The sequence below is a fragment of the Quercus suber genome, unplaced genomic scaffold, assembly GCF_002906115.3.
Source record: "Quercus suber isolate HL8 unplaced genomic scaffold, Cork oak 2.0 scaffold_859, whole genome shotgun sequence".
Lineage (NCBI taxonomy): Eukaryota > Viridiplantae > Streptophyta > Magnoliopsida > Fagales > Fagaceae > Quercus > Quercus suber.
Genome location: NW_027070289.1, coordinates 21732 through 44033, shown reverse-complemented (window position 1 = coordinate 44033; position 22302 = coordinate 21732). Strand labels below are relative to the sequence as shown.

The window sequence follows — 22302 nt, the reverse complement described above, 5'->3', positions numbered from 1 at the left end:
GTTTTTCTGCTCAATGAAAGTTTTTTGTTTTAATATATAATTCTAATGTGAAACGGGAAGTAGATACTGAAATTTAAAGGGCAAAATCAAAAGACACAAATGTTCAGTATTTTTAAATGTATATATGTGGCATAAACTTGGTTACTTGTATAGCGACACAGCGCAATGAAAAGTGGTCAATAAAAAGTCAAACGTTTTGTTTATATATTATATATAGATATATGCTTATCAAGTCCATTTTTGAGATTATATGCTTATCGTGCATATTAAATTGATGCCAATCAAATATTATTTACCATCCAATCAAAAAACTCATGAGTATCGTAGAATTTGAACACATTTTAGCTAGGAAATTATTAAACTTCATTTGGACACAGCACAAATGAGTTAACTTCAAGTTACACTAAGTATAATTATTTACAATGTTACATTTTTTTTTTTAGAGATGAGTACAATATATTTCTAACCCCACAGCTCAAATAATTTCTCTCCTAGACCCCCAAGTACTTTGTGCATGGAAAATATGTCAATTCAGCTACAAGACTTTTGATGTTTTGTTATAACTTCTTGTGGAATCAATATATATATTGTTAAATGCATTTTTAGATTATATTATATTTCCCCCACATATGCCCACTATTCTGGTTAAATATTAAGATAATTGGACTAGGAATCATCTCATCTAAAAAATGAGTGTGCTATGATTGTTGTTATACATTTTAAAACTCTACTAAACAAAAAAATTGTATTTGACATTAATTAAATGACATTATATTGACATAAAATTTAGCATCTACATGATAAGCATATGGAGAAAAATATAATTTGATTCTAGGCTTAATTAGAAAGTAATAGTTGAAATTGATCATTGAGTGGAGTCATATAGAAAATATTTATTTATTTTTGCTATATATATAGCAAATATTATACGAACTACAACTTTAACCAAATATAATACACAAATCCAAATATGCTAAATACATTAGTTGAAATATTATATATGAAGTGATATTACATTAATATAATTTTTCTTAGATTATAGATTTATATAAAATTTGATATGCCTAATATGCATCTAAAGGTTGATATATATATATATATATATATGTGTGTGTGTGTGTGTGTGTGTGTTAAATTCAAGTTACACTTAGTGTAATTCTAAACAATGTAACACTACCCAATAATTTGTTATTGAATTTATATTTTAAAAATCTCACCGTTAAATTATATGTTCTATATTTATTTAACATGTATGCTAATTTTCATACCAATCAAATATTATTTGTCATGCACTTAGAGTTATACTACTCGTGACTTGAAACCAACTCTTTTATATATATATATATATATATATATGAAACGTTTAGGAAAGTAAGGAAGTTAATTCTTGGCAATAATTTGACAACTGAAAAGCTTGGATACGCTGATAAAGTGGGCAGATACTCCCCCCCAAAGTGGGTCTAACTAATCTGCACTTATACTAAATGCTTATTATTAACAAAGACAAAGCAATTAAGCTTAAGAATAAACAAAAGATCCACCAATATATAGTGGAAGAATGTAAAGATGAGTATTTGTTTAAAGACTAGAGTCATCATTTCGGAGTTATTATATCTGGTAGCATTGTAGCAAGCACAAGCATTGCACCTTCAATCAATGGATGCATCTAAAGGTTGATATATATATATATATATATATGTGTGTGTGTGTGTGTGTGTGTGTTAAATTCAAGTTACACTTAGTGTAATTCTAAACAATGTAACACTACCCAATAATTTGTTATTGAATTTATATTTTAAAAATCTCACCGTTAAATTATATGTTCTATATTTATTTAACATGTATGCTAACTTTCATACCAATCAAATATTATTTGTCATGCACTTAGAGTTATACTACTCGTGACTTGAAACCAACTCTTTTATATATATATATATATATGAAACGTTTAGGAAAGTAAGGAAGTTAATTCTTGGCAATAATTTGACAACTGAAAAGCTTGGATACGCTGATAAAGTGGGCAGATACTCCCCCCCAAAGTGGGTCTAACTAATCTGCACTTATACTAAATGCTTATTATTAACAAAGACAAAGCAATTAAGCTTAAGAATAAACAAAAGATCCACCAATATATAGTGGAAGAATGTAAAGATGAGTATTTGTTTAAAGACTAGAGTCATCATTTCGGAGTTATTATATCTGGTAGCATTGTAGCAAGCACAAGCATTGCACCTTCAATCAATGGAGAGCCAAGAATTTGTCTTTAAGGGGATCGAATAAAATATCTTGTGATTAAATAATTTTCTCTTTATATATACTTTATTCTTACTCACTATAATAGTATAAACAAGTATTATAAACACAACCCAAGATGTAAACTAATATTATAATAGTATACTAATATTCTTACTCTATGCAATAGTATAAACTAGTATTCCAGAGATATTTGATATCCTCAAATTATCTCTATTTAACTATCATTTTTATGGCCAAGAGTGCCTTTTATCTTAATCAAAATTTCTTAGTTTTTCAAGAATAAACGTCTAGAAATCCTTCTCTCTTAATTACTGATTTTTCTTATAATAAATAAATAAATAAACCCATATTTTTATAAGGACGGATCATGTTTTTTTTTTTTTAAATAATTATTATGCTAACTATATATGTTTGTTATAATTTTATAAATATCAATATATACAACTTATAGTTTTCTTTTATTTATTTCTATAGTTCGATAGTAGAGGGTGAAGGGCTTTAAAACCTTATACATTTCCGTTAGAAATATTAAGAAGTGTCAATTACACCACAAGAATCTTGGTAAATATATAAAACTTTTCATTAATTGAATTCTATCTATTTAAATGAATGGAAAAATTAATGAATGTCCTAAAGATATTGGTTTAAGAAATTTTTTTAGAAATTTTTTATGGGAAAAAAAAGTAACTGATTTTTTTTACTATTTTTATATTGTACATAAAAGTGGTATAAAAAATTTGTTTAAGAAATTTTTTTAAAAATTTTTTATGGGAAAAAAAGTAACTGATTTTTTTTTACTGTTTTTATATTGTACATAAAAGTGGTATAAAAAATTGTCTTGTTAGAGTTATTAGGTTTATGTGTAGGCCCAAGAGGCAAAATTTTATTGTAAGCTCATATATGCCTAACTCTAACTCTCTGTTCCTATACAAACTCTACTTAGGGTTCATTGTGACAATGTGAATTAGTATTACAGTGAAGATGTAGCTATCAAGGCTTTCTCTCTATGGATGTAGGCCTAACCACTTAAATCTTGTGTTCTCTCTCTCCTCTCTATACTCTCTTTTTCCACTCATAATATTTGACATTTCTAAAATATTCTATTAACAAATGTTCTAAATTCATCCATTAAGAGGACCATAAATAAATACAAGGAATATTAGATTTTCTTATAAAAATTATATATTTTTTATTTTTAAATATATAACAACTTTAATTAGGATCCGAAAGCCTTACTCATATATACTGAATTTATTTTTAAATTTTGGGACCATCTATATAAATAAGTACATCTATTCAAGAATTTAAGGATCATTTGGTACATTTATTTAAACAAATGTTTTCAGTTTTTAAACAATATTACACGTATATTTATACATTTTTTTTTTCACCCACACATTTTTTTTAAAAATACAAATAACGTTGCTAAAACAATGTTGCCAAACAGCTCCTTAATTTTTAAAAATTTGGGCCCTCTTCCCATAATGTGGCTTCGTCACTTCTTACGTCATCAAAAGTTAAATTGAAAATTAAAATAATTTCTTTAAGATCATAAACAGAGATTATATCAACTTTAATTGAGTGCGTATCTAAAATGTAAAAAATACATGAGTGGTGAAACTCACTTCTCTTTCATCTTAAATATAAAATAAATTAAAAAAAAAATTCTCAAGAGAACATTATTAGCGATGATATATATAATGAACGAGCTAGGTAGGCTAGACTAGGCCAAGCGTGTGGTGGGGGGACCAATAAAAGGGGGCAGTGACATATGGAGGTTGGGATCAAGGCCCACCCAGGTGTCTGGGGAAGCACACCGAGCGGCGCGAACGTGGAACTGTCGGTCATTGCACAGACTAGAACAAAGTGTGTCACTGGTTCATGTGCATGTTATATAGTGTAATGTGATAGATTTATCTCTCTGCTTCATGGGTTCATCTCTTCAAAGAATATTGTGGGGATAGAGATCGATGGCTTTGTTGCCTGTTTCTTTCTTATTATTCTTTTCCTTGAGAAAAGTAGTACCGTTCCATTTGTTTTTATTTTTTATACTATACCTTATACGTACAATTCACTTTCTTTACGTGCAAAAAAATTCGATCCGACAAACTTCAGCACCATTGAATTTGATGAAACGTCGAGTTTGCATTGGTTGCGTTTGTATATATATGCAGCTTTTTTTTCTTTCTTTTTTTACTTTTTTTTCAAAACAACATAACCTACCCTAGCTATACTTTTGAAATGACTAGGTTTGTCTCCAGGCTAGTTTAAAGACGTGCAAATTTTAATTGGGATTGCATCGTTTGATATGCATTACTTTTTATCGTTGCGCTCTACTTTTCCTTTACTCTAGGTTTATAAAACATAAAAAAATTGTTCACTTTGAACATGTGCTTAGCTAGGCTTCTAATGACCTAATTAGTAGGTATGCAATATGCTTATGGGAATTAAATTAGTTAATACATTTTTGTTTCCGTACACTCAGTTTAAAATTCTTTTTCGTTTTCATTTGCTAATTACGTTTTACCAAATTCTTAAACAATTTTGATTCCACGATCACTTATTAAAGGTTTGAATCTCATAAAAGGGGGGGATAAAATAGGAGGTCACCAAGTGGTTTGATATCCTATGTGTAGTTCTTAGAAGTCGTGCACATTAGAGCACTTGCACTAGTCTAATTAAAATAATGTTTCAGCATATTTTTTACTAAATTCAAGTAAAACTACCCTACATCAACCTTAATACTTTCTTCCAAAATTTTAATAATGTATGATACCTTCAATACAATTATTGATGTACGGTTCATTGCTAAGTTATTAAAAAATTATAAAACATTCGTTTCTCTCTCTCTCTCTCTCTCTCTCTCTCTCCACTTAACGTATGCTTTTGGAGTTTTCGCATAATTATTAAGTATCTGTTTTAGGTCACTATTTCGGCTTGCTTTTGAGATGAATTGTTCATTGATGGTGGTGGTGGGTTTCAACAACAACCTAGGTTTCAATAATGGTGGGTGGTCTAGGTTTGATGGTGGCCATGATGACTTAGAGCTCGCTAATTAGAGTTGGAGATGATAGATTGGTTTGTGGAGCTTATGGGTTGTAGTGAATTGCGATGATCTAGATAGATTTGAGTTGCGGAGGTTGTGGGTTGCAGTTTTGATTATTATTATTTAATTGATTTAGGAAAGAGGGAGAAAGAGAAAGAAAAAATAATATTTAAATGGGTTAGAGATAGAGTTTTAAGGATGATGTAGTTGTGTGTGAATAATACATTAGCTAAAGTAACAATAATGACCAAATTTGACTAAAATTGTGGCTAGCATGGATTACGGAACCATTCATATTGCCCCCCCTAATTTTTTTTTTAAAATAATATAATTATATAACTATATATTTAGGTTCTAATTTTAGCAACTTCGTTCAATAAAATTACATTTTGTCTCTCTTATTGATCATTATAAGAGAAATGCTACAGGTACAAACTTTTTTACATCATTTTTACAGACGATTGGGGTAGCAAATTTTTACTGGTTTGCATCTGGGTCCACCACTTACATCACTTTTTTACTTACTATTAACCACTAATCACAACAAAAATTTGTAGATTTAGTATTTTCCTCCTTATAAAGTCCATTAAAAAATTTATAGATCTAAAATCTAAAAAAATAAATAAATAAATACAAGCCCAAAATATTAGTCCAACAACAAAAATTACCAATAGGCAATAGCAACGCTTTAAAAAAAAAATTTGAGACTAATCAATCAATTTTACCAAAAACAAACAATTTAGTCCTTTAAAAAACTTTAAACAAAATAATTTTGTCCTTATTAACAAAAGACACACTCTACACACATAATAAAAAAATCATAATAAAAGAAAACCTTTGCTGGCTAAGCAATAGAGCCAAAAACCAAAACCACGACATATAACTAACAATAAAACCGTCCCCTAACTCCAAGTCTTGGCTTCATCCCGGTGGTTAGACTGCTATAAATAATCTTAGAGAAGACATTATCCTTTTTTCTTTCATCGTAATCATTATATGTTTGGTCCAATGAAGAGGGAAAGAAGAGAGAGGAAAGGGAAGAGAGATAAGAGGAAAGGGAAGGGAAGGGAAGGAAAAGTTAGCACATTTTTTCTTCCATGTATTTGGTATGCAAGGGAGGATGGGAAGAGACAAAAATAGTGGGTCAAGGAGGAAATTCATTAACCCCCTTTTCCTTTCTTCCACCCTGATTGCCTCTGACCAAACAACAAAATTCCCTTACCCTCTCCTCCTTTTATTTCCTTTCATTCTCTCTTGATAAATTACTAATTGTCCTAAAACTTAATATGTTGGATTTGTTTGAATGTGAGATTAAGGTAGATATTAAATTTAAATTTGGGACTTCTTACGTACTTTGATACCACAATAAATTACTGATAGTCCCAAAAATTTAAATTGTTAGGAAATTATGTATTTAATCATTTAATCTAACAACTCTTCATTCAAATTAACAAAGTGTAAGAGTGAGATTCCCCCCCTCCCCCCAAACCCAAATGCATATGCTCTCTCTCTCTCTCTCTCTCTCTCTCACACACACACACACACACACAAAACAACTAACCCTTTAATAATGGGAAAGAATCTTCTCCCATTTAAATCCTCAAATTCCCTTTAATTTTTGGCCAGACAAGGGATATGTGATATTTAAAAAATCCAATTCTCTTAAAAAGAAAACCATGTAAACGACACAAAACCAAGTTAATGCTATGTGTTGCAAAATTGACTAAAAATTGTTTGGTGTTTAACTTATATTCATTCTAAAAGGGAGGTATAGTTTTTTTGAAATAATTTTTTTAAAGTACAATTGTATTTTTACACAACAGTTAAAATAAAATAAATAAGCTAACAAATGCACACAAACTCGGTTACTTATAAGTTATAACTTTAAAGCCAAGTACTTATGTTTTTAAGGAAGAGGATAATCAATGGGGTCACTGTAATATTTCAAGGTGTTATTGGTGGTCATACCTTTTATCACTAGTTGGAGTCCATATTGACCAATCACGAACATTTTGCTGCTAATATGCTAAAGATGAAGCTGTAGCTATCACAAAAAGAGCTGGTGAAGGTGCTGTTTGGATTTCTTGTCTTCCATCGCTTGATAAAGTTCATATTGAGCAAAACAACAAATAATTTGATCCCATACGAGGACGAGCTATTTTGGTGTTCTGTCCTTATAGTAAATTATATATATATATATATATAATTTACTCGAGTTATTGGCAAAACTAACAAGGGAAAGCTCTAAAACAATCAAACAAATAATTTTGATTACTTATATTTCTGAACTATTGTATTGCTCTCGCTTTTGATTGTTATGGAGCTACCATACGTGAATTCGTAAAGAAATATTTTGCATGTTTGATTTTTGCCACAAGGGAAAGCTAGATGTGTTCTGGATGGAGGAAATCGTTCTGATTACAAGAATTCTAAAATGAGAGCAATATAATAAATTTTTAGATTTTTTTTTTTTCTCTCTCTCTCTCTCTCTCTCTCTCTCTCTCTCTCACACACACACACACACACACACACACACACACACACACACACACACACCCTTTAATAATGGGAAAGAATCTTCTCCCATTTAAATCCTCAAATTCCCTTTAATTTTTGGCCAGACAAGGGATATGTGATATTTAAAAAATCAAATTCTCTTAAAAAGAAAACCATGTAAACGACACAAAACCAAGTTAATGCTATGTGTTGCAAAATTGACTAAAAATTGTTTGGTGTTTAGCTTATATTCATTCTAAAAGGGAGGTATAGTTTTTATGAAATAATTTTTTTAAAGTACAATTGTATTTTTACACAACAGTTAAAATAAAATAAATAAGCTAACAAATGCACACAAACTCGGTTACTTATAAGTTATAACTTTAAAGCCAAGTACTTATGTTTTTAAGGAAGAGGAGAATCAATGGGGTCACTGTAATATTTCAAGGTGTTATTGGTGGTCATACCTTTTATCACTAGTTGGAGTCCATATTGACCAATCACGAACATTTTGCAGCTAATATGCTAAAGATGAAGCTGTAGCTATCACAAAAAGAGCTGGTGAAGGTGCTGTTTGGATTTCTTGTCTTCCATCGCTTGATAAAGTTCATATTGAGCAAAACAACAAATAATTTGATCCCATACGAGGACGAGCTATTTTGGTGTTCTGTCCTTATAGTAAATTATATATATATATATATATAATTTACTCGAGTTATTGGCAAAACTAACAAGGGAAAGCTCTAAAACAATCAAACAAATAATTTTGATTACTTATATTTCTGAACTATTGTATTGCTCTCGCTTTTGATTGTTATGGAGCTACCATACGTGAATTCGTAAAGAAATATTTTGCATGTTTGATTTTTGCCACAAGGGAAAGCTAGATGTGTTCTGGATGGAGGAAATCGTTCTGATTACAAGAATTCTAAAATGAGAGCAATATAATAAATTTTTAGATTTTTTTTTTTGTTAATGTATACTCGTGGTAAATGATCACACCACAATGAGTAACGCTAAGGACATATAAAATTTTAATTTTTAATATTTTGCACACATTAACTCACTTAGCATAAAGATTAAAAAACTTAAGTGGACACATGACACAAACTTAAGTCAATAATTATGACGTGGTCCTCATATAAATTTAGACACATTGTGCAAAATTGGATTTTAATTACAAATTCTAACTGAAATTTCTCTAAGCTTAAACTATTAATATATATATATATATATATGAGAGCTAACAAATCCATTTTGAACTCAGTCATAAAACCCTAGTTCATAATTCATATACTATTGCGTAAATAAAAACGAACAACTACTTATTCTCTTCAACAGGCGCCTTTGAGGCACTAACGACATAACTCTTCCTTTCCACCCAGGGAAAAAGCATGGGATCACTAAAGTTTAGTGAAGATTTGAGCATCCTCCAGTATCAAATCCCAGAATCACAATTCTGTAGTAGATATGCTACCATGCATACTCTTTATCGGAAGGTAGTGCATATAGGTATCATAACTAACCTGGGCTTTAATTTATTTTCTTTAATGGTGATCATGAGTAGAATATGTCTTTCTTTTTTGAAAGCATGAGATACGTGTTATATGTCATGATCATATGTTTATTGAGTTCAAAATCTTACATGAAATGGCTTCAAATAGTACTGGAGATTCATTGGAAGCATGATTATGTGATTATTTGAGGTTTGATCATTCATGAAATAAATTTGATCGTGATCCAAAAAATTTCAAAGAAAGTAAATCAATCATAATTTGTGTTTGTCTAATATAGATTTGTATATTTATGGTTAACTTCTTGTCATGTGAACTAAAGTGTCTTTTGTGGATTTCTAGTCTTTATGGTTTTTGCATGCTATTTTTATATTTTTTTTGTCATATGATTACGTGTGACATGAATGCTTATGAATGGGATTCTTTGATTAAAAAATAATGTTAAATATGACCATTAATTCCTAAGAACCAATAATTGGGTTGGATGAGATGGATGTCTAACATTTTCTCATCTTGTAACTTAACTTTTAAACTTAGATCAATTGATTTAACTTAGAGTTAAATCTAAGTAATTTTTTTTTCTTAGGATGTTATTAGAAATTAAAAAAAAAAAAGTAATTTATTTATTTATTTTGTAACTAGAAGGAAAATTCATGTAAATTTTAAATTATTTTCATTAAAAATATATATAATTTTGAATTTCATTTTAATAAATATGTTTTTATTTTTCTTGAATTTTTTATCCAAAAATAATCAAATGACCACTCCTTGGGGGATAAATCGTTAGTTGATAAATTTTGTTAGTTGAGTTTCCCTTATGAGCTATCCAAGGGAAATATTCGAACATTTCTCAGTCCCCCTGGTTCGTGATTCTCACAATTCCATACTCCAATAATTGTACTTTTTCTGTTTTTTAAGTCTGACATTTAAACATGTACTATATGACACGTTATATAACCATGTGAGAGATCTACCAATACTAATAATAATAATGTGATGTGAGCGAGAAAAATACTTCCAAAGTATCAAACTACATATAATTTTGTAATACCCACATTTTATTTATGGCTACAGTATGTCTATGAGTAATGCTAGAGATACAAACTTTTTTATAAAATTTTTTTACAAATTGCTGATGTGGTGAATAACTATTGGCAAGTGAAAAAGTGATGTTAATGGTAGGCCTAAATAAAAACTAATAAAAAATTGGTCACATTAACAATTTGTAAAAATATTGTAAAATACTTTGTGACTGTAGCATTACTCGTACGTCTAAGCTCTCATTTGAGAGGAGAGAATGAAATGGAATGGAACGAAGAAAATAATTTTTAAAAATATTCTTCTCTTTCTTTGTTTGGAAGTAATGCTAAAGATACAAACTTTTTTATAAAATTTTTTATAAACTGCTGATGTAGTGAATAGCTATTGGTAAGTGAAAAAGTGATATTAATGGTGGGTCTAAGTGAAAACCAATAAGAAATTGATCACATCAACAGTTTGTAAAAATATTGTAAAATATTTTGTGCCTGAAACATTACTCGTACGTTTAAGCTCTCGTTTGGGAGGAGAGAATGAAATGGAATGGAATGAAAAGAATAATTTTTAAAAATATTATTCTCTTTCCTTGTTTGGGAGTTTCAATAGAGGGAATGGAATACTCATTCCATTGTTTGAGAGTTTAATAACAAGATAAAAAATGCTTATAGAGGTTATTGCCCCATTTAATGTATATATATTTTTCCCATTTTGCTCATAAATGTTTATTATCTTAGTTTCGAGATTCCATTTTCAAAGATATTGATAAGTTATCATAATATCATCGTGTACCTTTAGTGTGATGATCACTTAATAACTATAAGTATACTCTTTTGTAGAGTGGAGGAAGGCCAGACATGAGTTTCACACATATACATATTTTTTATATATATAGAAACAATACCACTATTATTAATCAATCAACTATAACAAAATGTAAAATGTTTGGAGGCACATCCTTCATCCAAACTTTAAAAAAAAAAAAAAAAAAAAGGTAAAATATCATTTTCGTCCCTAAACTATCACAAAAGTTCGTTTTTCGTTCTTAAACTTTCAAAAGTTCGTTTTTCATCCCTAAACTATCACAAAAGTTCGTTTTTCGTCCCTAAACTTTTCCAAATGTATTGATTTTCGTCCCTCCGTGGCTTGATGAGTGCCGATGTGGGAGGGACGAAAATCAATACATTTGGAAAAGATTAGGGACGAAAAACGAACTTTTGAAAGTTTAGGGACGAAAAACGAACTTTTGTGATAGTTTAGGAACGAAAAATGAACTTTTGTGATAATTTAGGGACGAAAATGATATTTTACCCAAAAAACAATCTAACTCTCTTTGCTTAGGCATGAGCGATAGAATCGCCCTGCCTCCTAATATGAGAGATAGAATTGGTTCTTAACAAACCCACAATAGACTTAAAGTCTTTTATGAGAGAGAGAGAGAGAGAGAGAGAGAGAGAGAGAGAGAACTTTCCACTGTTAGGGACCGAAAAGTTAACTCAGAGTTTTCTTCGAACACCACCTGAAGATACCAGAGTTCCATAGAGAATTAGTTAGCCCTTCTAGTAGCCATCATTTCCAGAATTTCCACCAAGGGTAGTGCAACCTTCTCAAATAAAACAACCATCATCTCTTCGTTTTCATTTTAGACGGCAGCTTTACATGCATATACATTTTTTTTTTTAAAGAAACAATACCACTATTATTAATCAATCAAGAAGGGAAATTAACTAAACCAAAAGGTATAATTTCTGGAGGCACATCCTCCATCCAGACTAAAAAAAAAAAAAGATAATCTAGCTCTCTTTGCTAAGACATGAGTGACAGAATTGCCCTACCTCCTAATATGAGAGATAGAATGGGTTCTTAACAAAATTGCAATAGGCTTAAAGTCTTTTACAAGAGAGAGAGAGAGAGAGAGAGAGAGAGAGAGAGAGAGAGAGAGAGAGCTTTCCAATGTTAGGGACTGAATAGTTAACTTAGAGTCTCCTTTGAACACCACTTGATGATAACTGAGTTCCACACAGAATTGGGTAGCCTTTCTAGTGGCCATCATTTCTAGAATTCCCACCAAGGAAGGTAGTGCAACCTACTCAGATAAAACAGCAATCACCTCCCTGTCTTCATTCCTAGCAATGACCCTGATTCCTGCTTCATTCATTTCGGTGAACACTACCCCATCAAAGTTGATCTTTAGCATACCTGAGTCTGAAGGCTTCCACTTAACATTGATAGGCCTTGACTAGACAAGACGGTTGTTTAGAGTCTCCTTTGAACACCACTTGATGATAACTGAGTTCCACACAGAATTGGGTAGCCTTTCTAGTGGCCATCATTTCTAGAATTCCCACCAAGGAAGGTAGTGCAACCTACTCAGATAAAACAGCAATCACCTCCCTGTCTTCATTCCTAGCAATGACCCTGATTCCTGCTTCATTCATTTCGGTGAACACTACCCCATCAAAGTTGATCTTTAGCATACCTGAGTCTGAAGGCTTCCACTTAACATTGATAGGCCTTGACTAGACAAGACGGTTGTGAGACCTATGTTGAAACTCAAAGAAGAGATAGCTTACCGATTCAAAGTTTTTTTTTTTTATAAGGTGGTGGACTAGGCTCGTTGTAACGAAGCTTGTTCCTTCGAAACCATACGCACCAAGCAACCATAGCAAAGGGTTCCAAGGTTCAGGGCACTTGGCCAACTACATTGACCAAATCTGAGAAGTTTATGAGCTGTGGATAATCATGACGATTCTAGCTAAAAGCTTGTTCCCAAATATTGCAAAGATCTTCATAGTCCCATAAAAGCACGGAGAGTATTTTCCTAAGCTTTTAAGCACTGACTACAAAGGGACTTGTTCAAAATTTTACAATGTTAGAGATTAGCTTTTGGAGGCAGAGCTTCGGAATAGGCTTTTTAGAGAAAATTCTTCACACACATATAGATTTAAATTAAGTTAGAGTAAAACTTTTATCTTAGATTAAAAAAAAAAAAAAGCATAGTATCTTACACTTGAATTTTCACATACATATATACTTAAATTAAATTAGAGTAGAATTTTTATCATAGATTAGGGGAAAAAAAAACATAGTATCTTAAATTTGCTAAGTAAAACTTATAAACTCAAAGACTCAACTAACAATATTTACTGTGTCAAATAATATATGCTTTAAACTTACAACTACAAAATGATGTGAAAATATTGTGAAATTTTATTGTGTTTATAAACTTTCTCAAATTTATCTATATATATATATATATATCTAAAAACTGAAGTGTAACATTTATTGTTGCTATGCTCCAGTTAAGCCACATCAACATTTACATCATTATTTTTTTTTTTCCTTTCCAATTTTCCTATAATTGTTTTTAACATTTATTTTTTTTAATATTTACACTTCTCCAACCTTTCTCTCTTTCTTTCCTTTTCATCTTCCCACTAATTCTCCAACCTTTCTCTCTCCCTTCCCTTTTCATCTCCCCACTACCATTTACATTAATATCATTCTTCCTCTTTCCCTTCATCTTCTTTTATTTTTGTCTCTTCTTATTCACACTCTTTTACTATAAATTTGTCATTATTTTTTCCATTCTATTCATAGTTTTCCCTCACAAAAAAAAGGGGTTCTCTCTCTCTCTCTCTCTCTCTCTCTCTCTCTCTCTCTCAAATTTTTTGTGGATTTTTTTTTTCTTGCATCTTTGCTTTAGGTTGATAATTTTTTATATTCTTTAAAACTCTATTTTGTGTTAATGTGATTTAATTTTTTTTTTAATTGTTGTTGTTTTTTTGTTCTCTTTGATTGTTAAATATTATCCTATTGTGTTATAAAGAATTAAATATAGCATATAAAATATAATATTATTCTATTACATAGCATGATTTGGATAATTTGGTATTTATTCTATTACATAACATGATTTTTTTTATAGTGTACTCAAGTTAGATGTTAAACAATAAGACTTTACTAATTTTTATTTATTTTTTAATCATTTGTGATGGACAAAATATTCTTAATAGTTGTATTAGTAGTACTCTATAATGTCATTTATTTAGAGAAAAGTAAAGGTTAGCCAAACGAAATCAAATGGGTGACAAATTTTGGCTTTTGCAATTTTATTTTAATTATTATTATCATTTTATAACAAGCATATATAGTAATTTAATTCTTAGATTTTGCTAATAATTTTTTATTTGATAATATGTTTTGGGAAGACAAAATTACAACTTCTGCAAAGAAAATAATCTTAATAGATTATCAATAACAAATTGTTTTCCTAATTGGTCCAATTAATCATTATTAAGTTTTATTAAATTTTTTAGTTACATTTTTTGGTGTTTTGGATTGTAGGCAGCAAAAATACGGTTTATGTTTAAAACTAAAGGAATAATTTCCAAATTTTATATTCTTTTTAATGATTCACAAAATGTTATAAATAACTTTTATTAAAAAATAAATATTTTCATTAACTTGCCTTTTGAATATTTTTGTATTGTTCTCTCAAAAAAAATATTTTTGTATTGTTTTTATTTTGGTACGACAAAATTAATATTTATGATTTATGATTTTTTCTATATTACATTTATGATTGTTCCTATAATAAATAAAAATATGATTACAAAATACATTAATCTTTATTAAATTAGTTTAAATTGTAAAAAATCATTTAATAAAACTACCATAAAAATAATTATTACGTGCAACGCACAGGCTCGCTGCTAGTTATATATAAAGAATAATGCAAGAGATGCAAACTATTTTACAAAAAATTTTACAAACTACTGTGTGGTAAGTGATTATTGGTACATGAAAAATTGATATTAATGGTGGCTTAAATGAAAACCAATAAGAGATTTGTCACATTAACATTTTGTAAAAATATTGTAAAATAGTTTGTGACTGTAGCATTACTCATATATAAAACTTAAAAACTCATATATCACCCATTACCAAAAAAAAAATAAAATTAAATAAAAATTAAATATATTTTTTTGAGGAAAAAAAAATCAAATATTCATTTATTATTGTCACCTCAATTTGAAAATATCTTGTAATAAAATATATCGAGCCTAATTTGAAACCTGTCCCATCTCCATTCCATTTTTATAGCTCCGTGGCCACCCCATATGCGTGGACCGTGGTACACTATACTGCCTTTGCCTCCGCACTTCATGCTTACATTAAGCCAATCGCGAGTTATATTCGCCAAAAACTAAGGAAAAATAAATGCCCTCTATATTTTAAATTTATAATTTTTTTAAAAAGAAGAAAGCCCTCTCTATGTATTGCAAGTAATAATTAGTTGTTTCCACCAGTGTTTACAATCAGTTCATTGGCTTCTCTGCTTGAAAGTCCATGAAAACAATCAAAACATCCCTTTCGAAAAAGAAAGTTAAGAAAAGAAGAAGAGGAAGGGAATAATAAAATAATAAAAAGGCAAAAAGAAGCAGCTATAATGCGCAATAAAATAAATTAATAAGTAGCTGTAAGCGGCATGCACCTTTTGATTTTCGGTGGGTGTGGGTGTGGGGGGTTGCACAACAAAAATTATGGATAAAAAAATTTCACAATTTGCTATGGCCTTTATATATATATATATGCATGTTTTATATTCCATGGGCATGAATGAAGGCTAAACTAGTAGTTATTATGCTGGAGCTAGACGTGCACCTGAAAGTTGATGGTGAATCTGATGAATGAAAGTCGAGCCCGACCCCATGCACTGTGGACTTATCTATAACACTTTCAAAGTGGAGAGAGATAGAATCATAGAATCTTTGGTGGGTCTCTTCAAATAACTAATACTAGTGCTTGCTTCTTCTTTCTCTTTCTTCCTATATGTAATAGTAGCATTATTGGTATGTCCTACAATGTCAATCCCATCCCAATTGTAGTTGTGTTGTTTTTGGGAAAAAGTCCAAAAAATAACAAGGAAGAAGTGGTACACTGGGATGGGACTTTGAGTGAAGTATTATGTCATGTCCTGTTTCTAATTTTTTTTTTTGTTTATAGTAAAATTTATCCCAACTCTACCTTTCCCTCTGACTTCTCTGACGTCCCACCAATGTCCCCCTAACCCCACCACTCTCCTCTTAGCTTTGCTTTCCCATAATTAAACATCAGTACCCACCACTCTCTCTGTCTCTCTGTGTTGTTTTGTCCATTACCCATGTTGTTGTTTTTTTACTTTGGCTCTGTGTTCTCATCCACCCCTCATTAATTTTCTTGCAACAACAAATTAAAGAGTAGTATACGGTCTTGGGATGATCAGCTATACATGAAAGCAGATGTCTTGGAATTCAAAGCAGTATAAATCCACAACCTTTCCAATTTAGCTTGATCTTGATGATGGTATGGTGCTCTACTGCTCTTATTATGTTTTTCTTTTATTATTAGTTTCTTTGTTTATCTTCTTAGACTGTAAAAGTACTAGTAGTCAGTGGTTGATCACTATTTCTGTGTACTTGACTATGTTCTTGCTATGGTTTTCTATGGCTTTTGGTTTTCTCTGTTTGTGGGGTTATGGTGAGAATATAGGCTGCTCCCGATGGTTTTGTAATCTATGCCTGTGGTTTTGCTGAATTACTCTGTGTGTGTTTGTGTGTGTGTGAGAGAGAGAGAGAGAGAGAGTTTCGGGATAGTGTTTGAAATTTTTATATAAGCTAATCTAGTGTTCAGTATTTGCTATTCATAAGGTTGAATTTGTTCATGTGTTATGGAAAATGGAGATTGATTTGCAGGATGAAGATAGAATATAGATTACTGAATGAAATTTGCTAAATTCGGTTGTCTTTTAAAGTATTGTTTTCTTTGTCTCTCTTGCCTGGCCTTGTACCTTTTTCCCATTGATTCTTAGATACGGAATTCAGTGTCTAAACTTTGGGCTGGCTTTTAAATTTTGTCACTATCCATGAATTAAACTCTGAGTTTCTATGACACTTTTAGATCACGTTAACCAGTTGATTTTTAAATTAAAGAAAGAGCAATCAAATATGTGCATTTAAGTTAGTTTGAGTTCATTTTAGAGTGATACAACAGGAAATCAAATTTCCCATGGCTCAATTTTAATTTAATCCTCTGTTTTTCTAATGGGAACTTTTTAGAAATTCTTAGGTGGTATATATGCTGCCTCACTCAACATTTTCTAATATATGTGGGTGTTTGTGTGTTTACTTGAGTGCGAATATATATGTTAGTGGAACAAAGAGACCACAAACGTGTGGCTTTTTAGTGTGAGATATATGCTTTTAATTCTTCAAGCTCAGCAATCTATGAAAATTATTCACACATTAGAGGGAATCATAAATTTACATGACTGATCCATGAGATATGCTTTGTGCTGATTTGGCCCTTCAACTTGGATTAGGATATACCTGTCCATAGTGTATATATTCTCTTTACTTATCTTCATGGAATCAATCTTGATTAAATTATTTATCTCCCTCCTTTTCTTATTATGGACTGCATTTTATTTCTAGCATAAGTTGTATATAGTTTATTTTTTCATCTATATCTCTCTTTCATATATTTTTGTTTTAGTGGTTTTTCTTGAGGAATCTTCCATGTTTTTAACAATTCCCAAAAGGTCTTCTGCCTTGATCATTGTCGATTCTCCTAGTTCATGATGCCTTTGCATATTTGGAGATGTTGATTGTCAAGTAACAAGAATCACTATCTCAGTCACAGAGGTTAATTCTCTTGGTTATCATACCATGTTCTTGTTTGAAAGTATTTGTTGTTATGTGACAAGATTTGTCTCTCATAGACACACTAGAAACAGACAGTCACACATATTCATTGGGATATTGATGCTAGTTGTCCATTACTAACACAATTGTCTCATGGTATTTGTACTGAGTAAAAGGATACACTCCAATTAGAAAAAAAAAAAAAAAAACAAAAGGCTATAAGATTCTTGCAACATATTCAGCATCAGATTTTATATACTCCATTTCTGATTATATTAAAGGCATGGTTATGATAGAAATATAAATAAATAGATATATTGACTAGACTGAGAATACATATATATAAGAGAACCAAATCTTGGACAAAAAGTTCACTTACATCAGGGTAGGTACAGAATCAACGTCCTTTGCATTGGCTTTGGCTATTTGAGTGGTCATATAAGAGTCAATAGGAATAGACAAGCTGCATAAGGATGAATATTAGCAAATAATTTCTGTTAAATCACCACATCTATGATAGAGCACTTAGGTCAATGGCATAGAGGTCCCAAAAGACCATATTGTTCTCTTGGTTTAATCATTTATGAGAAGAGGAAGACTGAAAAATAGTACCTTTAGTGGAGCAAAATGAACTATATTGAAGTGCTTCCAAGTGTTATAGCATATAGAAATTAACCAGATGGATTCAAAGAATGGCTACAAATTCAGCACTACTTTATGTTGATTATTCAAAGGCATGTATTCAAGAGTAAGTTGAATAAAGTTGGGTGAGATAAGGATGAAATGAAGGTTGTAAGGACTGCAAATTGAAGGAGTAAGTGTTACAAGCTTCAGCATTAAGCACTCAACTTTGACTTAAAACAAGGAAGTCAATTGGTGGTTTGATTATCTACAATAGTGGCCAACATAGATTTTATTGTAATTCAGTTAAAGTGTTTACTATTAGGAAGGTCCAAAACTAAGCTGATTCATGAGAAAAAAGAACCAACAATTTGATGCTTACTAGCATATAAACTTTGCCTAACACTAAAGAGTTGGTAAAAGGCTTGTTTATATGATATAGAATTGTGGTGAATTTTTTTACATGCCATGTTAGGCAACTTGACCTAGTCACCAATTTATTTCATCTGTTTTTTGGAGCTCAGAGTCTTGTTAAGCTCCTTGAATTGAATTTGTAGGTGTTTTGGCTGGTGCAGTCTATTTTAGAATAGTCATTCTTATAACTCCCTTGGTCTTAAAACTTTGTATGTATTTCTGAAATCAAGATTTAAAAGGCTCCGTTTTATTTAATAATAAAAGTATAAAGATACTTAATCCTTAAAGTTAAAATCTAAATGCAATTGAAGAAATTATGAACATAATGAGCATAAAAATTGTGCATACGTAAAATTCATGATTTTGGCATTGCACATGGTGGTGTGATCTCCCAATGGAGATAAATACTTTCAGATGAAACGCACCCATTTCTGATATTTTATGTCAAAGTACTAGTAAATAATAAGTGGGAAGATCTGCACCATACTCAGTGAAGAGATACATGTTATAACGGTTCCTTCCTCCTCCGTTGGAAGATGCATTGTAGTAGTCGGATTTGAAACCAGCATGTTTTGTTATGAAAGAAAGACCTTCCAGTCTCAAATGAATTCAGAGACAGCTAGTTTGCAAGAGTCAACAAGGAAAGAATAACTGAAAAGTTTTATGTTTTTTATCAGGGCTCACTCTGAATTATCTAGGAATTGCAATATTAAATTTCAATTTCTGACCAAGAAAAAAAAATTCATTTGCATTAATATCAAAATTTTGAGACAACCTGCCATGATTTTGTAGATATTTCTTACCAAGAGCTAAGGTTCTTGATTAAGTTATACTTTTGAAATTTCAGTTGCCTATACTGCTGTTATCCTGTTCTTAACATTGTTATTGGCAATCTCATCATAGAGAAAACAGAACCTAGTAATCTACTTGGGCTAACATTTTGATAACTGCCTCCTTTTTCTGTAATCGGTTAGTATAAGATATTTAGAATAATTTTGGTTCGATAACTTTACCAGGGTTTTGAGATTCAATCAAGAGAAGCAGTTGGTGACAGATATAGTTTTACCCCACTCTGCCCTTTGGTGAATTTGTTTAAGCAAATAGTTACTCTTGAATTATTTTGCATTGAAAAATAAGAAGATGTAAGCAAGTACAAGCTTTTTGATCCAATGGTAGTCACATTCTAAGTCGATATTGTTACTGAAAAAGTCTGTTAAACCTGAGGATTACTATGTTTTACATACTGTGAATATGTTCTGTTTTATAGCATTTGTGCCAACTTATCTGATTTTCAAACCAAATGTGACGGAAATTTTTTTTCCAATTACATCCATTTTGAGTCACCAGCAAAGGAATATGCTTGTCATAAAAAAAAAGGGGGNAAGGAAATTTTTTTTCCAATTACATCCATTTTGAGTCACCAGCAAAGGAATATGCTTGTCATAAAAAAAAAAGGGGGGGGCGGGGGGCGCGGGGGGCGGGGCAATGCAGACAGGTTCAATTCTAAGCTATGCTTTCTCATGAAAATACATGGTGTCGACTATACCTAGAACAATAAAGGAGTATCATTGTCATAAGACTTTGATTGTGCTTTATGAAATAAGACATTTTTTCTTTTTGACTCTAATTCCTGCCTCACCTTATTTGCTTTTGTTAGTTTTTGTACATACACCCTAGGTGTTAGCCTCTGTGTTCTCAATTCTCCGGGGCAATAGACATTAAAAACTATGATGTTAACGTTCTTTCTTGGTTGTATCTTAATAAATGAAAATCAGGTGTGATGTGCTGAATATTATTGTGCTTCACAATGCAGGATAAGATTGTCTAGATTGGTCGTATTGCAGGCTGGCAGAATCTAGTTGTTGCTCATATAGAATGTAAACTAGCTTCTCCAACTGACTACACAGCTCGACAATGAAACCTAACTTTGACCTTGAAATAAAAGCCCCTTCGGAAAGTAATTCTGAAGTTAGCAGCCAAGTCGCTTCCAACATATCCATTCAAGAAACCTCTGCAGGTCCCTCCAATGACAGCCTCACTAACTGTTCCCATCTCACTAATCTCATAGTAGCTCAATCAGAGTCGGAGCCAGTCACTCTTGACTTGACTCTCAGCTTCAACACTGATGATCTATGTGGAAGGGATTCATTCGGACTCTCATTGTCAAGCACTAGCGAGAGCAGCAATGAACCTGTATCCCATACTACAACAGCAGCCATCCCACGAGTTTTTTCTTGCAATTACTGTCAACGCAAGTTCTTCAGCTCGCAGGCTCTTGGTGGACACCAAAATGCACATAAGAGAGAACGAACACTGGCTAAGCGGGCTATGCGAATGGGTATATTCTCAGAGAGGTATGCCAGCCTAGCATCTCTGCCTCTGCATGGATCTTCATTCAGGTCCCTGGGAATCAAAGCACACTCTTCTGTGCATTATGGCTTTGTGCCACCAGTTAGGCCTTCTGAGGTCAGAAACAATACAAGATTTCAAAATGGCTATATGGGAATGCCTATTTTCGTCGAGGATGATGAGACAGAGCTGTTGTGGCCTGGTAGTTTCCGTCAAGTTGCCGAGGCAGGTAATCCTCCTCATCCTAGTTTTGTATTGACTGAAAGTTCAAACATAAATTTTGTAGAGGTGACTCCACAAGTTGACATAGACAACTCTACACCTGATCTCACACTGAAACTTTGAGAGGTTTGTTGGTTTCAAATGTGGCTTCAGTTTCTCCACTTCTGTTATCTCTGTACAGTGAGATGTGCCTGGCCAATGACTGCAAGCTTTTGTTCTTATAGCTCTCTTCTTTTCTAGCACTTTTGATCCTTCTCTTTTCTTATCCAATCATCCTGTTTGGTGTTCTACTTGGAATGTTTGTCATTGTGTAAGAGCCTCGCGAAGATATTTTGGGGGCTCCTATGCTTGTTATGACACATATTATGTAATGTAATTCCAGTGCTTAAATTATGATTGATTATCTTTCCTTTAGTTCCTTCACTCTTGAGCTTGGTTCCTATAAATTCAATATGTCATTAGAATTTAAAATTAACCACAACTAAATGAAATCTGCAGATCCAACAAAATCTGTTAGGAGTACCTTTTTGCTCATAACTCCTGCAGATACCCTTTTCACTAACTTAAAGATGGTTGTCAAATTAGAGTCCTATTCATAGACTCTATTAGATATGCTCTTGTAACTATTGGTTTTTTATTTGTTTTTGCATTTTTTTTTTAAACT

At 31.4% G+C, this 22302-nt stretch overlaps 1 protein-coding gene across 1 annotated transcript; it reads left to right on the top strand.

Annotated features, from left to right (window-relative positions):
* The first annotated feature begins 16131 nt into the window (after positions 1–16131).
* Positions 16132–22052, top strand: LOC111996106 (zinc finger protein 4). The gene is made up of 2 exons (XM_024028044.2): positions 16132–16695; positions 20881–22052. The coding sequence occupies exon 2, from the start codon at positions 20982–20984 to the stop codon at positions 21759–21761; it is 780 nt and encodes a 259-aa protein (XP_023883812.2). The 5' UTR covers positions 16132–16695; positions 20881–20981; the 3' UTR covers positions 21762–22052.
* The last annotated feature ends 250 nt before the right edge of the window (positions 22053–22302 follow it).

Coding starts and splice junctions, on each gene's coding strand:
- LOC111996106 (XM_024028044.2), top strand. CDS start 20,982: ATGAAACCTAACTTTGACCTTGAAATAAAAGCCCCTTCGGAAAGTAAT.